Genomic DNA, 19,752 nt, shown 5'->3' with positions numbered 1-19,752 from the left:
TTACTGTACTTTATGACTAGCACAGGAAAGTAGTAATGAGTGAACATTTAATTTTTAATACTAAAATAAGATAAACTGCATGTTAGTTCACTACGGTTCACTAAGGATTCACTGTGCCACCTGGCAGCTTTACAAAGTAGTGCAATCCTGCGTCAGATTATTAGGATGGTATCTTTCAACATACTGCGGCATGTTCTAGCGGTATTAGGTTTTTGTCTATAATCAGAGCCAAATAATTTTAGTAATCAAAATACCTTGGAATGGGGAACTACAAATCACGATTTGTGCATACACCAATATTATGAACTCCCACCACAAATTGATTTTACTACTTTGAACAATTAAATAAACTAATTATTAAGCTAGAAAACTTGTATTAACCATCTTAGAAGAGAACACATAATAAACAACTTACAAACAAGAACAAGATGCACACATTTTATATAACATTAAATGTGAATCAGTTAACGTCTAGTAAAACACCTCAAGTAGTCTGTGTTCCCAGCTAGAAAATGTGGCTTATCTACTGTTCTCCAGTTACATGGATCAAACAGATTTAAACTAAATGAAATACATATACATTATTACAGTTACTTGATTTGTTTTGAGATCACTTGTCCTGCACTTCTTTTTTGCCCTTCATTTTCTCAGTGCCCATTAGGCACAATCTTTTGGAGGATAAATTGCTTTTACCAGTTGCAACTACATGATTTTAATTTAAACCATTACAACATAGTTTGCAATACAAGTAAAAGGTCACTAGTAATGTTTCATTACATGTTAAATGTAATGGAATATTAATAAAATTGATCATCACAACATTTACTACCTTCCAAAATTAAACAAACTGCATCCAGTGCAGAAGCAGCTGAAACCACACAGAAGTTGTCATCATACGGTGAAGGTGAGACATTTACTACATCAACAGTCAAACAAACCACTACACTTACATTCACAACTTATTATATTACAATTTAACTAACAAACAGCCTAGACTAGCACAGCAGCAATAGAAATAGCCACTGAAGGGAATTTTTCACTCACATTTAATGTGCGTATTAAAACAATATCTCGTCTTGCACATTGAGGGGGTCCCCTGGTGATCTCAGGGCCCTAGGTAGTCACCTAGTTGGCCTGTGCCCAGGGCTGGTCCTGTTTGCAGGTACAGTAAACCCTCAGTTTGACAGGCTTCACATAACAGAGTGTGGATTAAACAGACAATCTTTTAAAGGGGAATTTTGTCTGTATAGTCAGAAATGCCTTTCCTTTCCCTGCAATAATGAGGAAATGCACAGATATTAAAATACTCACACCCGAAGAAGGCTCCATGGCCGAAACCTTGTGTTTTCTTTCTTCTTTTTTTCAGCATGGAATAAACCTATTACTTGATATTAAAATAAGTTAAAATAGGCTTAAAAATAAAATTCAGTTAATTACTGGTGCACTTTTGGGATGGGTCATTTGCTTGATAGGTTTCATATGCTTCAGTGAGGCTTATGCAGCACAGTATATTTATGACACGTTAAATACTGTAGCGCTCTCGAGTTCACGTGGGTATGTGCCCTTGCCGCTGCCACCTCAGGTTGGCCCCCCACCACTGGGGACTCAAACCCGGGCCTCCGGATTCACTCAACAGACACAGTGACCCAGCCAGTTGAGCTAAAGGGAAATCTCCCGTCAGCCTGACAGCTGCAGTACCTGCTAGTCACAGGTGTAGGCATCCTCTCACGAGGCACCAATAAATGTAGGGGTTTTGTGCATTTACTGGGACAATTATTAATTGTAGCAGTAAGTCACAAAATGATTCTTTGATGGCTATTAGAAGATCGACCTTGTGCAACGCACACACACGGATATTAATAAACGACAATACATTTATTAGTACATAAAATGTGCATAAACATAACAAATCTTATAGTGAGGATTAGCAGAATACAAAAGGTATAAATTCAATCACGAAGAGTTACAAACCAAAAGGGACATACACTCAGTATACCATGCATTTAGACCATTTTGTAAATGAACTTGGATTACAACTTCTACACTAGTAGATCACTCATAGGAATTAAATTGATATCAACTGGGGTTGAAGTAACAATTGAATTCTTGAGCTGTAATGCAGAAGGTTGAATACTCATCCAATCTGTGGGTATTCAGATCTCCCGTGGACACAAAGAAACAGTGGCAGGCTGTTGCTGTGTCCAATCGGTGCTCTCTGGCCCGGTGCCAGGCAGTGCTGGTTCGGCATGAGAGAAATGAGAGAGATTCCTGCTGCGATGCTCTGGTAGTAGGCTTAATGTTGGCTGAAACTAGTGAGACATTGTGCACATGAGAAAAGTGACTGCGGGTCCAAGCATGTCACACTCTTTAGACAGGAAGAAGACCGGTTCGTTCCTGATGTAGCACTAGTCTTGAATATTGATATTCAGCTGTCCACAGTTCCGACCGTAGTTCACTTGTTGATCAGGTGAGCGTTCACGGTGGGTTCATGAGGCTTGCTGCTGGACTAACCTCAGGCGGATCCTTTGGTTATACGCTGGCGACCTCTGTTCTCGACTCTTAGAACAAAGGAAAGTCCTGGCACTCGGACACACTGACCATTACGTGGTTGTCCAAGCTGAGTCTGAGAATGTCCAGGAGGTGCACAGAGGAGCCCTGTGCTGCCTCTTTTACCTGGAGGAACTACGGTCGTTCATTGGCTGAAAGTTCCGTGGACATTCAAGACCCACGTGGGGTTAACCTACCCTACCAGTTCCTGATTGGCTGAGGATGAGTAACAATGCACTCTGACCTTAGAGTTGTAAACAACTTGGGATGAGACTCTCCCTTGGAATCTCCCAGACAGTAAGGGGCCGGAGATGACCATTTATTAGGGTTGCTGGAGAATATCAGCTTTGGGAGTTGTTCCTTATCAGGACACTCTATAAACTAGAAAAACACCTTAAATGTGAACCAAATGGAATGCCCCCTCTGTATCCACCACCACTGAGATGAGAGACAGAGGGACTGGGAAGGAAGCAACAAACTTAATTCCTGTGTTTTTAATAAGCCGGCAAGGCTACACAGGGAAGGGTGGTGATGTCACCGCGCTGGTAAGCCGGCTCGAACAACCTGCAATGTCGGCCGTATGCATTACAATACAGAGCTTGTATTGTATATTTATGACAAGAATGAGAAAAATTAAGAAAATTTGACGTTCCAGATTGTTCGCCTGCCTCAACACCTACCTACTCCTGTGTCTGCACAGGTCTCTCATACAGATCTGTGAGTAACCTCTCCACCGAGATGATAAATGCTCTTTATTTATTTATTTTTTTAGTTTTAGCAAACAGCAAATTCACACAGGAAAGCTCATTCTAAGTTTCCATATTAGGAGTTGTTTTTCTCTCTACAAACATTTCTTTGTAATTGACCACGTTCTTCTTAAGAAGCAGTTCTACCTTGCATATAGACAAAAGGAAGTATATAAATAAAAGGTGTGAAATGAGCTAGACATTCTGCAGTTTGTAATATTAATGTTAGAAGGTCAAATAATATGGTTGAATTATCCTTTTATACTGTTGCTAAGCAAAAAGCATATGAGCTAATAAAAATAGTCACTATTTTATATACTTAATAAAAAAGGCAAATGCTAAAATTCTTCCTCAGTGGGCTGAAAAGGAATGAGTAATAGGTTTATTCCATGCTGAAAACAGAAAAAAGAAAACAATTTTTTGGCCGTAGAGACTTCTTCAGGTGTGAGTGAAGTCCAGACCCTCACACCTGAAGAAGTCTCCACGGCCAAAACATTGTGCAATCTATATATACAGTAATTGTATGTTTTGGGTTAGGGAAAAAAATGTCACTGATTTAACACATTCGACAATGTACCCCTTCCCCCTATTACTGTGTTCACTCAGATAGCCCTTGTTTCTTAATTTTCATTGGAGTTGATTTATATTTCTCCTATGTGTTACTGTGTTGTTACTTTATTTTTATCAACCAAATTCATGTGATTCTGAAGGTGAGCTAATTTAGAATCGTTGCTACAAGGGTGTGGGCTCTTATCTTACCAATTTCAGTTTCTAGATCTACTATTTGCTAAAAAAGTTGTAGAATATTTTTCACTTGGATGTTGAGGGGTATGATGTTAGATTCATACTTTAAGGCAACAAAAGGTGACAATTTTGAAAGAGTTCTATAGGCACAGTATAAATACTCATTTTTGTTTGCTGTGCACATTTAACTGTTGTATTAATACATTATTGTGTACTTTTAAACCATGTGCCAATAGTGCTGATACTGTTCTATTTTCTAATTGTTCCAGTAAATTCAACAATCATGTCACTACAGTGGATAAATATTTTAAATATATGCAAGAATTATGACACATTTGCCTTTTGTCACAATGGTCTGTCAACATCTTGAACTAATTTCAACTGAAGCTTTCTGAGATCCAGGATAGAGCAGAACCAGACTCCATTCTAGGGAATGAAAATATTCCCTGCAAGGAAGCTCTCCCCCTGCGAGGGTGAGTCTGTGAGAGAGCAGAACATGACTATCAGAGGGCCACTAAAAATAAAGGATTGCTACCTGGAGCTCCAGCTCTGACTCTGATGGACTGTATTTTATGGACCGTGTCCATCTGTTCTGATTGGGTATTGCACTTGCAAATGTAAACGTCAATAGCTGATGTCCCTGTATGAAATATGTCATCACATCACATAACAGTGATAACAGGATTTCTCCTGCAGCCTCAGACTGTGTTCTGTCTTTTCTGTCTATCATGTGTTCTGTCTGTTTTAGGGTGGCTTGAGACACTGAAAGACAAACACAAGGAAGCTCTAGAGAGGAAGTTTGAAGTTGTGTCTGAGGGAATTGCTAAGCCAGGAGAGCAGACCCTCCTCAATGATGTCTTTACACACGTGTGGATAACTGAGGGCAGCTGTGGTAAGGTGAATCATGGACATGAGGTCATGCAGGTAGAAACCGTCTCCAAAAGTACAAAATCAGAGACCCATTCCATCAAGTGCTGCGATATTTTCAAGCCACTGCCAGGACAGACCAGACCAATCAGGACTGTACTGATGAAGGGACTCGCTGGCATCGGGAAAACATTCTCTGTGCAGAAATTAATTCTCGACTGGGCTACTGGAAAAGACAACCAGGACTTTGACTTTATATTTTTTCTTCCATTCCGTGAATTAAACTTGATCACATCAGAAATGAGTTTACAGGAACTGGTTCAGTGTTTCTGTCCAGAGATAAAATCCTCTAATGTTTTAGATTACTGTAAAGTCCTGTTTATCTTTGATGGTCTGGATGAAAGCAGACATCCTTTGAACTTTCAAACAAACCAGATCTGGTCTGATGTGAAAAAGCAAACTTCAGTGGACCTGTTGTTAACAAACCTCATCAAGGGAAACTTTCCCATTGACTCCTCCATCTGGATCACTTCCAGACCAGCTGCAGCAGGTCTGGTCCCTCCTGAGCTCATCAACAGGGTGACAGAGGTCCAGGGGTTTGAAGATCAGCAGAAGGAAGAGTACATCAGAAAGAAGTGTAAGAACAGAGCTCTAGCAGACAGAATTATTTCACATATAAAGACACTTAGGAGTCTTTACATTTTGTGCTATGTCCCTGTTTTCTGCTGGATTGTAGTTACAGTTCTGGAGCACACATTGGAAGAGAAGAGTTTTGACAATCCAAAGACTTTGACAGATTTCTATACAGTCTTTCTCATTGTCTTACTGACAGCAAAGGAACAGAAGAAAGAGAAAGAAAATGTCCTCAAGTCAAATCAAGAAGCAATTCTGAAGCTGGGAAAACTGGCTTTTGAATGTCTGAAGAAAAACATTATTGTATTCTATGAAAAAGATCTGAGAGAATATGACATCGATCTCAACTCTCCCCTTTACTCAGGGGTGTGCAAGGAAATATTTAAACAAAATTCAGCCTTGTTTCGGGAAAAGGTGTACTGCTTTTTACACCTGACTGTCCAGGAGTATTTTGCAGCTCTGCATGTTTTTGGTTCCTATCAAAACTTTGATATTAACCCACTACAGAAAACAATTTGTTTTTTTTCCTGGTTGAAACGATTCCTTTATCCATCTATTATTCCATTGTTCAGTCTGAATAAAGGTGCTCTAGAAAGAGCCATCCAAAGCAGAACTGGTCACCTTGATCTATTTGTCCGATTCCTTTTGGGGATGGGAATGGAAAACAACCAGGAGCTTCTGAAGGGATTCCTGTCAGGCACAAAAGATCACTCCAGTGACATCCAGGAAACAGCAGGATACATCAAGGAGCTCATTAGAGAAACTTCCTCTCCTGAAAGATGCTTCAACCTTTTCCACTGCCTGAGTGAACTGAAGGACAAGTCTTTAATGGATGAGTTCAATGTGACTCTGGATAAAGTAAAACGTTCAGGACAAAGTCTCTCACCTTCCCAGTGTTCAGCACTCGCCTATTTCTCACTGCTGTCTGAGAAAGAGATCGATGTCTTCAACATGAGTGAATATGCTACATCAGAGGAATGTGTACGGAGATTGCTACCTGTGGCAAAGATAACAAAAACCCTTAGGTAAGTACCCCAGATTTACTTCACATGCAAGGTAAGATGTTGAGAAAAACTGTCCCTGTGAGGGGACTTCTGGCTAGGTGCTCAGTGATGTAAATGTGTTCTCCTCATGCTCTTGTTCACTCTTCATTTTTAATTGTTAAAACTCATGATTATTTTTACTATTTTAAATGAGTTATTATTTATTCTACAGTCCATAACTTTGTCTAAACCTAAAGCTTATTGCAGATTTCCAAGTGAAGAGCTTGCAGCTACAGGTATCGGCCCAACTGCATCTTCCCTTTTCTTTGGCTGATATACAGATGCAGCCATTCAAAACAAGCGGGCGATACCGCATTATTTTGCGGTGCGCTTTACGTAGTCTACAGCGAGTTACCGTAAATTCTCCTATAGTACCACAAACAAAATAATAGTATCTGGAATTTCTGCAAGGTGGAGCTAATAAAGCTCAACCTCTCGTGTTTGAGCTGTCGCCATCAAAGTCTTTAATGAAGATACTAATAGTATTAATAATGAATGACCTTGGAAAAGCTGTAAACTCAAAGTATTGCCCTGGTCCACATTATTTTTTTCATTGACCGTCTTTGTAAAAGTAACACCACAGCATTTCGCAATCACGCATTTGTTTCCAATCATGCAAAGTACAGTAATTTTTGAGAGTCTCCGATTCACCATGCCTTTCACATGCTCATAAAAGAGATTGATTTAGGAACATAAACATATTACTGTATGCAAACTGTACTGTATACAGTATGTATATGTATATTTAATGTCTTTACTGTGTCCGTTTAAGTATTTAATATTTATATGGAATTTTACCACTGAAGGGAAATCTTAGTACCTGAGCATAAAAAGAATAGGAGCATACTGTAATGCGTGTGAAGGCCATAAATGATATTAATTTTGGAAAATAAACATACAGTATATGGCTGGTCTCGGTACTTTAAAGAAAAAATACACACCAGTATTCCATTTTTCCCTAAACATTTTAAGCATCGAAGTCTTTAACTAACGTGATACCGGAGTCAACAAGCATACTTTTAGAATTTGATTAAAAGGAAATATAATATGGAATCGCCTATCTAAAGAAATTAATAACGATATAATTATATTCATGTGGCTCCGAGATTAAATAAAACTTCACTCGCACCAAACAAATTTATATTTCTAAATATCACAACATGATCGAATTTAAGTCATTTTAATAACAATGAATAGTCACCTATGCATTACAATTTAAACATTTATATTGATTTAAATTACGTTTAAATCGCCTTTATTTCAAACCCATAAATAAAGCTGATACTGTTTAGACTTTTAATTATTTAAAACTGTATTACAGCATCACAATGCACAATGCAGCGTAAATCGCTGTCTTCTGCATAATAATGTTCACCTCTCTGTCCAGCAAATTAACAATAGTAACAATAATGAACTTTATTGTATATGGCGCTTTTAAAGGTGGCTCCTCAAAGTGCTTTACAGGATAAAAACAATAACAACAACACTGTTAGGCTGGGCAAACGTTTTTTTTTTAAGAAATACAAAATGAGATATAATGATGTATTTCGGCTTAGACATTAACGAAGAGCATAACACGTGGGCGGCGTAGCAGTCGGCTCTGGCTACTGTATACCAATAAACTGCAAGTACAACCCCCCCTCTCTGCGGGAATGCTGGCTGTGACGAATTAAACCGATTTCACAGGTATTTTCAAAGTAGAAGGGGGCAAGATTTCCAGCGAAAGACACCTCCCCCCCTCAAAAACCCAGTAAGTACAGTACTTACTAGTTAAGAAAGCTAGGCTCCTCAATAAAATCGCTTTAACATGCTAATGCGTTGGTGTAACAGTCAGTGCGTGGCAAGCTTCTAATGTCAACCCGACTACGGCAAAAGGAACCCTTCTTTCATTGGAAGACAATGAACATATTCTAGCCCTAAATGACTTAATAGCAAACATGGTTTATAAATGACATTTTTCCAAGAAAGTTTAGCCTTTGTCACCAATGAAACCACTAAATAAAGACATAAATATAGAAATCTTAAGATTTTTAAAATACATGACTTTGCTAAAAAATTTTAAAAAATAAAAACGATTACAAACGCCAGCGGAGAGAGAGAACAGGAAGGGATGTTGGTTTTGCATAAGGGGCGGGGTTATTGAAATAAGGTCTATTTGGGAATGTGGAGTTAAACGTTCTGGCTGTTTGTGAATTATCGTTGTTGAGTATGGAGTGTTGAGGTATTGATTTTGTGTAATGCTTTATGTTGAAAAAGGTGGATTTTGTTTATGATAAAGAGGATAAACTGGGATGGGAGGAGGGTTTGGTTTTGCATAAGGGGCGGGGTATGATAATTGGATAAATTTGAGTTTAATGGTTTGATATATTTGATTTTGTATTGTGGTTGTTATCTGTGTTTTTGGTTGGTATTATGTTTATATGGTTGTTTTTGTTGGTTGGTCGTTATTATGGTTATTATGTTTATTGTGTCATTTTTGATTATTGGATGTAATAATCAAAAGAGAGAGAGAGCGAGCGCCTTCTTTTTACTTTTGTAGCCAAAGGGCCTTGCAGATCAGATTCCCTTCCCCCTACGGAAAGACAGACACATGTTTTCGCAGTTTAGAAGCCTAAATAAAAAGAAAAAGCATTTTCAGAGAGCAATTACGCTGTGTTAATCTAGAATAAGTGATTAGGTTTATGAGCAATCTAATTACTTATTCGTTTAAAACGCTATATAAAATAAAGTTTATTATTAATTTGCTGGACAGAGTGCTGAACATTATTATGCATAAGACAAAGATAACGATTTACGTTAAAAGACATTTAATTAAACACGGGTTTGTGATTTAAATGGGAATAGGGGTGATGGGAACTCTTAATCTAAATAAAATTAAAATAAATAAAACAGGTTTCGAAAGTTAATAACCACTTTTTATGCACGAAACACGTGATTTTTCTTCCTCCTGATCAGTTTAGAAATCTGTGTATGCTGTAAGGTTTTTACTTCTTAATTAAACTTTTAAAATACACGTTTCAGAAAGAATAGAAAGAAATCCTCTTCCTGGTACAGTATGTATAGCAGACCAGCACGTCTTTTTTCTCCAATCAGAGGGGTGTCAGATGGTGTCAGCCAATCACCATTCTGAAGCCCTACCGTAATCTCTGGTGTAGGGATACCCTTAAATTCTGTCCCATAATTTAGATAGATGATAGATACTGTTATTGATCCCGTGAGTGAAATAAAGTAAATCATTTTCATTTTAGGAAATTATTAAACGCTCGGTTAAAATCAAAGGAGATTGTCTGTTATAGTGGACATAAAAACTGCGTTATTGGAAACCCAAATTTAACAAAAAATCGCTGGCATTATATCCTAGAACAGTGGTTCTCAAACTTTTTGGACCAAGTACCACCACTAATCCAACCAAAGCATCCAAGTACCACCTACAAGTCACCATCTCATAGGAACCCCAGAAATTCTCAATGACCAACATGAGAGCATGTGCACACACACTCACACATACATATAATAAATATTATAATAATAAACTTTGTTTGATATAAAAAATGTGGCTTCTCAAAGTGTTTTACAGAAAAAAACCCAACAACAAATAAAAATAAAAAAGCACCATTTCATTGAGAGGGGTGAGCCTGTTTAGTCAAGCAAAGCAGATCTGAATTAATTTTTCGAGCCTTGATACAATTCACAACAATTCTCCTGTAGTTCCTGTTGGTAGCGGCTTACGGAGCAGAAAGTCCTCACGGGACGTACCCTCAAACTCGTATCTAACATAAACGAGCAAATTGGCCAAATCGACTACAGACTCATCTAATTGCAGTGAAAAACATCTGCTCATCTTAATGCGCTCTGTCTGGGTACTTTTGATATAATCCTTCATTTCAATAATTCTATGAATGACTGTGTCTTTCAGGGGGGGCAGCAGGTCAAGCTGTTCAGCAGCTTTTTCTCCACACATAATAGTGTGGGGCTTACTTGCTTTAGCAATCCGCAAGCTTGCATTTTTCCATGTTTCCGTTTTTATTTCAGTGTTTATTTTAAGTTTTTATTTTATGCGCATGGGAGAGAAACACAGACACTCGGTGTATTTTTCTCAAATTACCTTATAACAGTTCTTAAATATTTTTCTGTTATTTTTCACGCTTTTCTTCGTTCACAAGATGACCACCGTTCGTAGCACGCATTTCTATGCATTCCTGTGTTTACAACGTTGGCATTGTTCCAAAATCACGCACATTCTCCTACCTCCCTATTTGCTGGAGATACAGTAGCTTTTTTTAAATACAATTGGTCACTTGCGTCCGTGGCACGCATTCCTATAGAGTGGTATAGAATTACAGAGTATCTCTTGTGTCCACTGAAGTATTAGCGCGCACTGTATCATAGTACATAGGCTGCGTATTCGACATGTATAAAAATAAAAAATATGAAAACCTGTCCCGATTTTTCAGCACACACAACACAGTTCCAGGGTCATTTGGCATACCACCTTGCTGCAGGTACCACAGTTTGAGGTGTCCTACAAATTTGGAAGTGATACAAACTACTGTCTCTAGTGGTTTTCTTGTCCTGGGCAGAAATATTGCCAAACCAGTTATGGAGAAGGACAAAATGCTCTCGATGATCTATAGAAAAGGGTAATTGCTTCCTGCAACACTTCAAAAGAACAGCCTCTGGTGAGCTTTCTTGACCATGATGAATGATATATTTCAGCTGTTTTATTCCTGCATACTGACTCATCATTGCTTGTGATGAGCCCTACAAGAATAGTGTCATCTGAGAACTTGAACATTTTGACTGAACCAGAATGTGAAATAGTAATTTGTGTACAGAGAGTAAAGGAGAGGCGATATGCACAACACCAAGGATCTCCTGTGCTCAGTATGAGAGGCTTAGAAAAGATATCCTTCATTCAGCTTCACCAGCTGCTTCCTACTGTATCAGAAAGGAAATCCAGTAGCCAATAATACAGAGTCTGATCAATACCCACCTCTGCAACCTTATCAAAAAGATTGAGAGGGGTGATCATATTAAAAGCAGAACTATAGTTAATAAAGAGGATCTGGGTATACAGTATGTGCTGGGTGCTTATAGATGTTGAAAGCCCCATGGAGCCCCAGGGAAACTTTATCCTCCACAGAACTGTTTGCTGTATAGGCAAACTGGCTTGTGTCCAGGTGCATTCTAGACAGGCAAGTGACTATAAGTCGCTCAAAACCTTTCAAAATAACAGAAATCAAGGCTATTGATCTGTAGGCAGTTCACAGTGGATTTCTTAGGTACTGTCATTAAAGTGGCTATCTAAAAGCAGTGTGGTATTGTAGCCTGCTTAAGGGATAAATTGAACATAGCTGTAAAGATAGGAGAAAGATGAGTGGCACAAGATTTCAGATGTAGCTGTAGATTTTGGTTGTAGCTGTTGTGTACTGTATGTGGAACCGTGCTCCTGAATGATAAAGGGTGGCTGGAGGGGCTGCACTGGCTGTGTAGAGCAGTCTGCTGCAGGTTGTTTTGTACCTCAAACCTGCAGTAGAATTTATTCAGCTTGTTGAGTCACATGAAAAGTGACTGTGGGTCCAAGCAAGTCACAGTCTTTAGGTGGGAAGAAGACCGGTTCATTCCCGATGTAGCGCTAGTCCTGAATACTAAGATTCAGTTGTTAATAGTTCCGGCCTTAGTTCACTTGTTGATCATATGAGCATTCACGGTGTGTTATCGCCGGTTCACGAGGCTTGCTGCTGGGCTAGCCCCAGGCGGATCCTTTGTTTAAGCGCAGGTGACCTCCGGGCTCGAATCTTAGAACAAAGTAAAGTCCTGGCACTCGGATACACTGGCCGTCACGTGATTGTCCGAGCTGAGTCTGAGTATGTCCTAGAGGGGGCCTCTTCTGGGCCCTGTGCTGCCTGTTTTATCTGGAGGAACTACAGCAATTGGTTGAATGTTCCGCAGGCATTCGAGACCCACGTGGGGTTGTCCTACCCAACCAGTTCCTGATTGGCTGATTGAGGTGGAGGATGAGTAGCAATGCACTCTGACTTTAGGGTAGTAAATCTTGGGATGAGACTCTCCCTTGGAGTCTCCCAGACAATAAGGCACCAGAGATTACCATTTATTAGGGTGGCTGGAGAATCTCAGCCTTGGGAGTTGTTCCTTATCAGGAAACTCTATCAGATAGAAAAACACCTTAAATCTGAACCAAATGGAATGACCTCTCTGTGTCCAGCACCACTGAGATGAGGGAGAGAGGGACTGGCAAGGGAGCAGAAAACTTAATTCCTGTATTATTAATAAGCCTTGCTGCTACAAGTCTGACCATTGATGTACAGTGGTGAGAGTGCTACCTTGCCTCCTTAAAGTTCATTACAAATACTTCTGTTTTACTGACATTTAGCTCCAGGATGTTTAGGCTGCACTATTCAACTAATTCAGCTATTTCATTCCTGTATACCGACCCATCACAGTTTGTGATGAGCCCTTTGAGAATAGTGCCATCCAGAACTGAATCTGTATGTGAAATAGTCATTTGTGTACAGAGAGTAAAGAAGAGGTGATGATGCACAAGTCTGAGGAGCTCCTGTGCCCAGAGTGAGAGCCTTAGAGAGGGTACCTTCAGCTTCACCAGCTCTTTCTTATCAGAAATGATAACAATGTTTGTAAGTTTCTGTCTATCTGGCCATTGCAGGATATTTTGCATCATAGTATAACCACAAGAGTTGTCATTTCACCCTTAAAAAGCAAACAGTAACAATTGCATTAAAAAATAGCTTTAACTGTCATGTCAGAATACTCTTTAGCTGTGTCAGTATTTTTTTTAAACTGAAGAAGTAATAAGTTTTTCATTGTATCCTTTTTAAATAGGCAATTGAAAAAACATCTAAAGTTTCAACTTGTCTTTTGATTGACGTATTTAAAAAAAAGTTACAATGAGCACCTCCCTCCATTCAAAGACCTTTTTTTTACTATTTTATGCAAATACATGTGGAAGAGTACCAGGAAGTTGAATAGCACTGGAAACACTATCACATTATATATACAGACCGATAATACTTAAAATATTTTTGTTAAATAAACAACATTTGAAGAGTGTCTACTATATAGTACTTGAACTGGAACATTTGTAAAATTATGCATCCACCTATTCAACTGCTTTTTTCAGTACAGGGTTGTAGGGGAGCCAGAGCTTATCTTGGCAAGCAAGTGGCATAAAGTATGATATATAGTCTTTTGTGTTCAGAGAGTAAAGCATAGGTGATGAGACACAACACCGAGGAGCTCCTGTGCTCAGAGTGAGAGGCTTAGAGAGGGTATCCTTCAGCTTCACCAGCTGCTTTCTATCAGAAAGGAAATTCATTAGCCAATGGCCTTCTCTGTAAACTTATCAAAGAGCTTGAGAGGAGTGATTGTGCTTAAAGTAGAACAATAGTCAATAAAGAGGATCTGGGTATACGTGCTGGCTGCTTCTAGGTGTTGAAATATATCATGAAGCCCCAGGGAGACTGCATCCTCCACTGACCTGTGTGCTCTATAGGCACAATAGGTGTATTTTATATAGAAAATTGGCTATAAGTTGCTCAAAAACCTTCATGCTAACAGAAATCAAGGCTACTGATCTGTAGGCATTGAGGGAGTTCATAGTGGATTTCTTAGGTACTGGTATTATAGTAAACATCTTAAAGCAATGTGGTATTGTAGCCTGCTTAAGGGAGAAACTGAAAATATCTGTTGTAGTGCCATGGGGCTAGTTGACACCGCATTGGGCGTGGACAGGCTCTCATTCTCCCCTGTCACACCCCTTTATACTCTTTTAGGTTCCTTTTCTTTATATTACACGCACTCTCCTCTGAGAGTGGTGATCACACTGACCCCCTCATCGGGGTAACAGGATACATGACTCCACATTCCGTTACTTCTGGGCCCTTTACCTTTGGAGTGTCAAGTTTGCCAAATTCATCCTGTTGTCCTTACTGCTAGGAACCTCAACATGGAGCCTACTGCTCCAACTCCATTAGGACAGGGTTTCTCACTCAATCAGTACGTTGGACTCCCAGGTCTGGCTACAGCCCTGACATCCTCTCCTGATGCCACCAGGTTGGGTTACACAAACTCAAACTACCTACATCACCGAGTCTCTTCGACACTACACACCCTGCCGAGACCCAACACACTGTCCCTCTCTAACACACACTCACAACTTCTCTGGCGCCTCACTCTCATGCCCTTAAGTTGTGAACTCACAGCTGCCAGCGTACCTCACATCGTGCCCAGCCACCATTGTGTTACATCTACGCAGGTGCCAGCGCACCTCACTGTGCCAAGGAACCACTGCATTATCTGTGCAGCTAGATAGACCCCACTCACTTCCCCAATACCAATGTATTGCCAGGGGGAGGGTCCCTCTACCACACATCCCACTCTGGTCCACACACACTAACTCACAACTCACTCATACAGCGGACACAACAGCCCTGCTCTCACACCCTAGCAGGATGCTGACCCTTTAAATCTTTCAATGATCTCATAAAGCTCCATTTCTTCTGTCAGTCTCCTCACAGACTGACGTTTTCACTTTTTTCCTCATATGCTATTCCTCTCACAATCCCCTCTGGAATTGTGGTTCTTCTCTACCCCCTCATGGGGTTTCTATAGTGGCAAATCAAGTCTTTGCTCACTCATACTGTAAATGGCATTATGCCCTTCTAACATCGCCCCGACTAGTAACGTCTCACATCCGCTACTGTCATGCTTCAGCCCAGCTCTCTCACAGCAGAGCCTCTGTATTTGTTCTCTCACCACTTCAGCCACAGGAAAGCCGAGGTCCTGCTCCATCTTTTTCCCCCTTTAAACCACTTCTACACCTGCCGCTCATTCACTTATTCACGTCAGGTTGGGTTTTCATGGCAACGCGTCTTCCTTAATCCGCCCCCCACCAGACACTCCCTCCATTGTACCACACTGTAAAGATAGGAGAAGGCTGAACTGCACAAGATTTCAGTGTAGTTGTTGTGTATGGGGACTCATGCTCCTGAATGTTAAAGGATGGCTGGAGAGGATGCACTGGCTGTGTAGGTATAGTCTGCTGCGGACTGTTTAGTGTATCCATCCTGCAGTACAATTCATTCAGCTTGTCGGGGAGAAAGGGATCATCAGCTGAAGCAGTTTTTTTCACCTTGTAGTCTGTGATTAATTGAAGGCCTGGCCAGATGCCTATGTTTTCTTTGTTGAATAGTTTATTTTCTAGTTTGTTCTTATATTCAGCTTTGGCCCTCTTTACTACATGTGGGAATTTGTGTTTGCTGGATTAGAAGTAGGCATCATCTACCTCTTTGAAACCCCTGTTCATTTTTTTCCCACAGGGTTTTTATTTCCCTGTTGAACCAGGGCTTATTATTATTGTATACAGCAAATTATTTGCAAGGAATGTACAGATCCAGCCACTCAGAATGCTTGAGGGATACTGCAGTAGTTCTCAGTCCAGCAGCTGTGCGAGACTGTGGTAGACTGCAGGAGACCGCAGGGTTTTAGAATGAAAACAGCCAGTTAGATCAGTGAACACTTAACATGCCTCGTGGAGCAATTGGGCTGTCACCAGAAAATGCCCAGTTTTGAATCCCAGTCAATGATGAGGGACAATCCTTTTCTAATTATAGATTTTAAGCTGTACGCTGCTCAGACTTTTACTGATTTTAAACTGTTATAATACTGTAGCTTGTGAACGTGATGTGCCTTTTTCAGGTTTACATTCACAAAGAGAAAATCCAAAGGTAAATTTTGGTAGCAGAAAATAAAAACAGTACTGTAATGTAATACATAGAGTATTCTAATGTACACACAGTAGATGGCAGTGATAACTAAATATGAAAATGTACACAACAGTATTCCACCCTCTTCATAAATATTTTATGCATCAAAGTCTTTAACATGGTTTTAATGTGCTTATTCTGACATTATAAAGTTTATACAGTATACTGTACTTCATAAAAAGTTATTGAATCATGTTTTATCCATTTATAAGAATACATACGGTAGTAAGAACACTACTTGCTGTTATTGTAAAAGAAAGGTGTACTGATTTAATACCACTTGATAGTAATATTAATATGGAATCATGTAACTAAGCAGCTAAAATACCACAAGTGGCTCTTTTGGAAACATTTTAACATCCATGTTTTTTAAAACTTTTATCATCCTTGTAATGGGCAATGGACTGGAATTTAGCGCGCCGCACCCAGGCAGTTCAAAGCCCGATCAGAGAATTGCTTTTGGTTTGTTTCTTACTTAGTCGAGTACATAAAAATAGTCCACTATTATAGCTTATTGTGAACATGATGTGTCTGTTACGGTCACCATCCTTTCCTCCAGAGGGCGCTCCATCCTCCTCATGTTAGTCTTTTTAATTATTACCTGCATTATTTCCTAGTGTACCCTGTTTTAGTTTTCCTATTTAAGTTTACGCCTTCCTGCTTTTGGGGCTCAGCTTTGGTACACAGTAACCCGATGGCCGGCCTACCACCAGACTTCGGGAGGAAGCCTGAGGGCACAGGCCTGTTTACGCTCCCTGACCCACTGAGCCCTTGGAAGGGAGCCCTGTATTTCCTGGATTCTTGTCTCGTCTGTGTTCCTGTTCATCTGCGTCTCTTAATCGATCTCCTGGCAATGGACTTATGGACTGCTTCCTTGAACTTCTCTGGATATGTTTGCCTTCGGATTTTCTCCGCACATCTACACGAACTTCCCTACTTCACTGTGAGCACCAATAAACCCTATTTGTCTTCCCTGAACCCTGTGTGTCCAGAATTTCCACCTTGCATAGGGTCTAAACATTGTCCTCCACAGGAGACTGACCCAGCTTCCACGACAGTGTCTCCTTCAGGTTTACATCCAAATTGGGAAAATCTATATTTTGTCTTAATCCAAATTTCAGCAGCCAGTAATCAGCAAACAATTTAACTTTAAATTTAAAAGTTTAAACCATATATTGTACTGTACAGTACTGCACAGGCCAAAGACTTACTCTGGAAGGTTGTTTCTGGCTAAATTAGCTCCAGCGTGTGTGTAACTGGATGAATTATTATACATGATGGTTTTATGATTAACCTAAAGAATTCCATGAAGAAATCCTTAAACAAAGAAGGGAAGAAGGGTCATTTTTGCAATTTCCAGTAACTGGAGAACAGTTTATCAATATGTTGAAACCGCACCATAACAGTGAAGACAGACGTGTTACATCTTTAAGTGAGTCAGTGACAAGGGGGAGATTATTTTCATTATACTATGAATGAATCACTGAGGCATACCGTCCAAGTTTCAGAATTAGAAAAATGTAACCTTTGATGAGTTTGCATGAGAGAAAAGGGTACCTTTTCAGAAGTTGTGTACTGCGCAAAGTACAGTAGGTGAATTTGACAGCTAATGTTGCTTAAAGAATTCAAAATCTATCTGACTGTACTGTAGATTAATGTAATTGAGCAGAAAGTCACCTTGCTCTCACAAGCGGCGCTGTTAGAGTTTGTGTTAACACACAAAGTTGTGTTTATCACCTTTATAACCATCTTTCTGGGGTATGGGGGTTGAATGCCTTCCTCAGTTTAACATCTGATATGTCCCCAGTAAACTGAGAGACTAAAACCCGTTATCTGCCTTGCGACATTTCTCAGACTGCTCCAAAGTCGGGTGCAGAATAAAATCCACTAAACTGAAAGCCATGATGGGCACCACAATTACCCACAATACAAACTGTGGTACCATAATACCTGTAATACAAAGGACCACTACAAACTAAAACAACTAGTAGCACGTGTGAATCAAATGTGAATCTCTTGATGAAATTCCCTCCACATTCTCTCAACATAGTGTCTTCTGGAAAATGTCTGGCACACCACTTGCAGCAGTGATGGGCACCTCAACTAATTTCTGGACTTTGGGCTGAGAACAGTTCTGTCACCACAGATCCCAGTTATATTAATGAGACATTTAAACACTATTACTCTAACATATCCACACCAAAATTCACTGTTGATATATACTAGCTGGATGCTTGTTCCCTCAATTGCTACTGAATTAAAAAGCAGTCTTGACAATCCTATTTCAGTGTGTTAGGTGATAGAGGTGATTAAGCCAATACTATCTGGGAAGCCCTGTGTGCCTTTTCCTTCTGCGCCCTCACTGTCAGGTGAAAAGTCCTACATGAACTGATCGTCAGGTCAAGGTATTTTAGCTGGTTGTGTTCCAGTGCAGCGTTCAATGTAAAGTGGAGCCTGTTTTCCTGAGATCTGTCTTTCTTCTTTAAAACCATGACTCTTGTCTTGTTCAGATTGTTGGTGTCCAGGTTTGACAGTACTACTCCAGTGTTCTGTGGGCAACAGCAGGACCAGGGCATAAGCATAGAGCAGGAATTTGATATCTGTGTTGTGCAGTGTGAGGCCAGGGGCTGCAGACTGTTCCAGCATAACTAACTGAGCAGTGTTGGGTTCAGGCTATAGCCCAGTCTCACTCCACAAGCCTGAGTGAAGAATTCTGTTCTTTTGTTTTGATTTTCTCTCTGTGCACATGTTCTGTTCTTTGCCATAATTACATCATAAACTTTAGCTCTTACTCCACAGTGAAGACGTTTGTAAAACTTCACGCCAAAATGAATCTATTTTTAATTATGAAACAGATAAATATTTTAATTTAGTTTTTTGGTGGACATGTTTGTTTATAAGTGTGTGCAGGGTGTAAATGTTATCATGTGTGCAGTAGTCTGTTACACTGTTAGACTGTTACTGAGGACGCTTATTAAAAGAGGTCATTATTTGGACTGCCATGATACTGCAGAATATCTTCCCCATGTTAATGTTCACACAGGTGCCCTGGTAGTATTAAGGGTCAAGCCTCACGGAAACACCCAACTCTCAGTACAAGGTTGAAGAGTTGAGCAGGACCTCCTGAAATTCCGAGCTGTTGTACCTCAATATCTCTTTGGCGTCTCCATCTTGGCCACTGACCTGTCATGATCTAAGGGCATGGAGTTTGTCTAGCATGTTCTGTGTTCAGAGTGTCTGAAGGGTTTAACTTGTTCTTAATAGCCATTTCAAACTATTAGTTTTTCTTCTATGTTGTTTTGGCCTAATAATTCTGTATTTGGGATGTGATGTTAGAGATTTTCAAAATGGGTTTTCCAAACTGATCCA

General features: G+C 39.9%; 2 protein-coding genes across 2 annotated transcripts in view; both read left to right on the top strand.

The window, feature by feature from the left end:
- LOC138223989 (growth arrest-specific protein 6-like) overlaps positions 1–19,752 on the top strand; it is a 310,946-nt gene that overhangs the window by 131,921 nt on the left and 159,273 nt on the right. The gene's annotated exons all lie outside the window — the stretch shown is intronic.
- The window catches only part of LOC102696300 (protein NLRC3-like), a 128,319-nt gene continuing 113,424 nt past the window's right edge, over positions 4,858–19,752 (top strand). Inside the window, exon 1 of the mRNA XM_069180127.1 lies at positions 4,858–6,562. Within this exon, the coding sequence (XP_069036228.1) occupies positions 4,956–6,562 (1,607 nt within the window). The 5' untranslated portion in view covers positions 4,858–4,955. The remainder of the gene's footprint in view (positions 6,563–19,752) is intronic.

This window comes from Lepisosteus oculatus, chromosome 18 (genome assembly GCF_040954835.1).
Source record: "Lepisosteus oculatus isolate fLepOcu1 chromosome 18, fLepOcu1.hap2, whole genome shotgun sequence".
Classification (NCBI taxonomy): Eukaryota; Metazoa; Chordata; class Actinopteri; order Semionotiformes; family Lepisosteidae; genus Lepisosteus; species Lepisosteus oculatus.
The sequence above is the reverse complement of the archived record's forward strand: the minus strand, read 5'-3'. Positions and strand labels throughout refer to the sequence as shown.